This window comes from Anneissia japonica, unplaced genomic scaffold (assembly GCF_011630105.1).
Source record: "Anneissia japonica isolate Jap-2015-1 unplaced genomic scaffold, ASM1163010v1 scaffold737_len1565949_cov176, whole genome shotgun sequence".
NCBI classification, from domain to species: domain Eukaryota; kingdom Metazoa; phylum Echinodermata; class Crinoidea; order Comatulida; family Comatulidae; genus Anneissia; species Anneissia japonica.
Window position 1 is genome coordinate 767,828 of NW_022741618.1, and position 5,588 is coordinate 773,415.

Consider the following 5,588-nt stretch of genomic DNA (forward strand, 5'->3'; position numbering starts at 1 on the left):
GATCTATTTGATGCTTGCTTAACTCAAGAGATGCAGCAGAGGGCGCTGTACCTAGCAACATGTGGCCATTATAACGTGTTAAGCCTCATTTGCCATCTATTCCGACTTGACACTGGTGATAATCGCCACCTAACGGGACACCTAAATGTAATGCTAGAAAGACAGCAGTTTAAGGAGGTAAGTGGGTCGAATCTTATTGAAATGTTCAGATTCCTTGGGTAGCAGTATGCAAATGATAATTATGATGATGATAATAATAATAATAATAATAATAATAATATCATCATCATCATCATCATCATCATCATCATCATCATCATCATAATAATAATAATAATAATAATAATACGGGCTTAAATACAATACTTGATTCTGTACCAACTATCATAAAATGAAAGTAAAATGCTTACTTCATTAGTTTTCAAATAAAAATTTTCACTGCCAATTAACAAATGTTTCTTGAGAACTCGGTAGCTCTCATAAATGTTCATACATACAAGACAATGCATATCCCATATTTATTTGAATAAACGTCCTGCTTTGAGTAAACACCGCTCGAACAAACGTCCCCCTTCAGGCGTCATTTGGAGTAAACGCCTCAGAGCATTTATTTTTTCCTCGAATAACCGACTCCTTCAAATATAGGCCCTCTAGAAAACCCTTCTCATCAATAAAGATGGTAGGTAAAAATTACCAATAATCAATAACTTGTTTAGTGTGTTTTATTTTAAATGCATAGAACCACTTACTGTTTAATTAAAATTAAATAAAAATACAATTATGATTTATTATATTATCTATCATTATTATTCTTAAAAAAAAAAATAGGTTTGCAGGTGTATTACCCAGCTAAATCTACAGCACTGCTTTTCAATTCACCAGGTAAGTCACTATTTTAACATTAACAATATTCATCTTCTTCTCGAGTCACTATGTAGCTAGCGTGTATGATCTTGCTTACATAGTGTGGTAGAAGAATTCGCAGGTAGGATACCTGACATGAGCCGCGATATAATCGTTTCCGTCTGTGGCCGGACAAGGGGCTGAAATGGACCAGTACACTGGGGTAACCCTACTCTTCTTGAAGGATGTACTGGGTTGTTTAAAGTGCACACAAGCCAGTTGTGTACACTGGGCCTACAGTTTAGAATCCTTATCTGAAAAGACTTGTTCCACCACCAGGACCATGGCGAGCGTGTTGTTTGAACCAGTGCCAATATTATGGCTGTATAGTATGTCACGGTTCCCCTGTTTCAATCGCTCGGCCAATCGACCAATATTCATGAAGAAGATAATTATGATTTGATAAATTTGATGCTGGTAACAATTATTAAGGTAGGCAGCCATCATCGGCTGATGAATCAAACTCTGCTCCCTGTGAAGTGCTAGACGATGCTACGCCCTCTGCTGATTGTCGTGGCAGTCTGATCAGATCGTCATTAAAAACGATCCGTTGATGCTTGTCATGGCATTGCGTTCTCCGTTGAATCGCAGCGAAGGTCGGCTGCAGTGAGTGCTCGGCCTTAGGCTTAAAAAAGGTTGTGTGTTTCCGAAGCAAAGTGACCATTAGAAATCAGGGTCAGTCAGTCGGTTATACATAGTATTAGCTTATGCGGGAAGAGGCTGAGCTATCTAACAGGGAGTCTGACAATGATACTGATTACGATGATAACAGGAATAATAGTACAGTATGGTAGTAATATTGTAGTGATCATCATGATGATTGATTTTGATTTGATTTCAAATGACATGGTTGTGATTATGATTGTATGATAATGACAGTGATTATTTCTAATAATCATGGGGATGATGATGACAGTTGTAATCATTGTGATGTTTATGATTGATAGTGGTTTTAATGGTGAAAATGATGATTATTATTGTTAGATGACAGAGATGATGATAATGATAGTCATCATTATTACAACAATGATTCAAATAATAATAATAATTATTGTACAGGTAGTTGTGCCACTTGTTCTGCAAGACAAAGTGAATCTGGTAGAAACATATTGCAAGAAGCATAAGAAACTACAAATACAGTTACTCCAGTACCTCGATCAGTTCTGTGCAAATGGATTTGATGTCGATTTTGCAATAGGGTATGTACAGTATGAGAAAAACCCTAGCTCGCAGCATCATTGTGCTGTATTGAATATGGGCATGTTCTGTTACTACTGTACGTGTACCTAGCTGCCGCAGACAGATGCTTAGTAGCTTCTACAAATGACGGGGTGAAATGAACTATATCATTGGGGTACCACCTACTCTGTGGAAGATGCAATGGGTTCTATAATGTGTACGTAGGCAATATCCATACACTGGGATTTCTTTTTGAAGTTTTTATCCGAGAAGACTTGGTTCTACCTACTGAACCCAGGAGGTGGAGCTGCTGGAACCAGCACCGATGTTAAGGCTGTAGTTATCAGTGCCCCTGCTTTTCCACTTGGCTACTTGATTCGCTAAAACACCCATTTCTTCTAAACACTTGACTTGCATAGCGAACTTGACTCTTCAAAACACTTCACTCACCCAAACACTCAACTCGCTCAAATGTGTGACTCATTTAAACACTCAACATGAATGGGATACAAGTCAAATCAATTGCAGTTTTTGTTGATTTAAATGTGTTTTACCAGAAAATCATAAATTGATTACAGCCCGATTAATTGTCTGTGTAAAGATTCTAGGACATGTTTTTTGTAGGAATAAAATCAATGGGGTTGTTTTTCTAATCTAGAAATCTTGGTGTCCCTGGTGTAAGGAAGGATAAACTCTGTCCTCGTGTGATGCGGAAGCTGGTTGCCCGACTACTGAAAATGTATAATTTGGAGTCTGAAATTTGTCCAAATTACGACAAGACCAAAAATATGGGAGCCCTAAAATATCTTCTCTATAAGCGATATAATGAGGTTTGTGATTGTTAAGTACTTTTTACATATTTATCTTTTATTTAATTGTTAAATTTATGATTAGGTGTATATTTATTTTTGTTCATTTTTTACTTGATTTTAAATTTTTATTTGTACTCATTATTAAATTTTATTTTCTGATAATTATTTGTTTCAATGAATATGAGTCTAGTCTACCTATTAGTTAACCTATTAAACTTACTTAATATTATACTAAAACCATCACAATTACCAAATGCATCCATTGAGTAGCTAGCTGTCAGTGTATTTGACTATCTATGTATGTTTGAACTTCATTATTATAAACAAGGCTGTAGAGTTTAGATCTACAGTATTTAAACAGCACTTGAATAGACGAAGCTGCCAGAAATTTTAAGTTGGTAAAGAGTGTTGGGTGAGAAATATAATTATAATAAATTAGGTACGTCATAAATCTTACGGACAATATGTTTTCAGGAGTTACTCCAGACCAAATTTGGCTATTTGACTTAGCTGCGTAGAATGCAATATTTAGAGAAAACATAGTGAAGTATGACGGTGGCCTAATAGCTCAGTTAAAAGAGAACTGAATAGGAATTAGAAGGTTTTTGGATCAAATCCTAATTTCAACAATATATTTTTTTCAAATTGCCATAAAAACTATGTGCTTTTTATTGTACAATTTTTATTTGAATAAATTCCCACCTTTGAAAATTGCCTCCCTCGTATAACCTCTCCCTCCAGAGCCTTATTAGGAATGAACACCTCCCTCTTAATTAAATGCCCTAAGGCCCTAGGGCATTTATGATCTTTTTTCGAATAAACACCCCTAATGACTGTAAACAAAACTAATAATGGAAGCAATATCATTCTCAACACATTCTATTAAATGTTCAACTCCAGAAGAATTACATTTTTTTTCTCTTCTGATTGGGATAGATATGTATTTATGATTACTTTTTGATGGTAATTATTTGTTGTAGTTCGACATTAAGGGGCGTTTATTTGAGTGTATGTTATATGTATCCATTTTACACCAAAAAAATTAACACCTCGCTCGAATAAATGCCCTTTCAAAAACCCTTCTCAACAATAAATGCCCCGAGGCATTTATTTGAATAAATACAGTATTTGTTTTTTAGCCTGCATCATGTTCCAGTAATTGGGAGGATTTTGTAGAGCAAGCTGTGGGCGATAACCACATTCTTCAGGATGAGCTGATCCTACAGTTTATATGTTATGATGATTTACAAGCCGCTGTGAAGTGGGCTAAGAAGTTGAATGTTAGCAGTGACAGGATGCCGGAACAAGTAGTCGCTGCTATCGCTGAGGCTCAAAGGTATTATTATTACTTGTCCATCATACATGCAATGCTGTCAATCATGCAATGAATGCTGTCAATCATGCAGTGCATGGAATGCTTTCAATTTATTTCATGCTTATTGTTGTGATTAAAGTAATCCTTGGTTTTGCAATCACATTTTTCATGTAAAAGTAATCAATTGTCCAAACTAGAAAATTTTCTTTGATAAAAAAACTTTTGTACGCCCATATTTAGTTATGGCGTCCCTAGGTAATGATAATGATAATAAATTTGCTAAACAATTAACAAATTAACAAAATAAAAGAATTGTTTGACTAGACTTTATCTTATGGTATAAAGCATTGTTTAGATTCCAGCAGATAAAAACACAATTTGTCTGATCAAATATGTCTGCAACTGACTATATGAAGCACTGTCCAGGCAATCAAATTTTATTTGACAAAACCATGTGACATGCCTAAATATGGTCATGATGACATCACATTATTTACTATATATTGGAACATCATTACTGTATATGGGCATACAACAGTTTTGATTAAATAATTCTAAAATTAACAAATTTTAAACATTTGTTTCATTTTATTTACATTTATGATTAATACTGCACATTATTATTATTATCATTACTATAATTGTTCATTAGCGCAACAGAGGAAGAAGATTGGGAGGCTTCATATACTACAGAGGAGGCAGTGGTGCACAGTACTGTTGATTACTACCAGCTGAATCTGCCATTTGAGAAGATTGTTGTCGTGGACCAGGAGTACATGGTTGAGAATTGTATTCAGCACTTAACCAAGGTAACAATGCAAAAGCCAATCACTAATAGAGTAATAGAATACATTTATTGGGTATATATTTGTGTTTATTAAATGATTATATAATAAATAAAATAAGTGTATGATTTGTCAAGGAACACGAATTCTGTTTTATTTTATAGTATACATAATATACATAATACATAAGATGTGTATAAGAGACAGGAACTATATCATTGGGGTACCACCTACTCTGTGGAAGATGCAATGGGTTCTATAATGTGTACATAGGCAATATCCATACACTGCGATTTCTATTTGAAGTTTTTATCCGAGAAGACTTGGTTCTACCTACTGAACCCAGGAGGTGGAGCTGCTGGAACCAGCACCGATGTTAAGGCTGTAGTTATCAGTGCCCCTGCTTTTCCACTTGGCTACTTGATTCGCTAAAACACCCATTTCTTCTAAACACTTGACTTGCATAGCGAACTTGACTCTTCAAAACACTTCACTCACCCAAACACTCAACTCGCTCAAATGTGTGACTCATCCAACCATCAACATGAATGGGATACAAGTCAAATCAATTGCAGTTTTTGTTGATTTAAATGT

At 35.1% G+C, this 5,588-nt stretch overlaps 1 protein-coding gene across 1 annotated transcript in view; it reads left to right on the plus strand.

Moving 5' to 3' along the window:
- Positions 1 to 5,588, plus strand: part of LOC117118868 (exonuclease mut-7 homolog) — a gene marked incomplete at its 5' end in the record, with an annotated part of 12,144 nt that continues 6,556 nt past the window's right edge. The window contains 5 exon segments of the mRNA XM_033263613.1: positions 1 to 177; positions 829 to 882; positions 1,963 to 2,102; positions 2,741 to 2,912; positions 4,034 to 4,230. Coding sequence (XP_033119504.1) covers positions 1 to 177; positions 829 to 882; positions 1,963 to 2,102; positions 2,741 to 2,912; positions 4,034 to 4,230 — 740 coding nt within the window.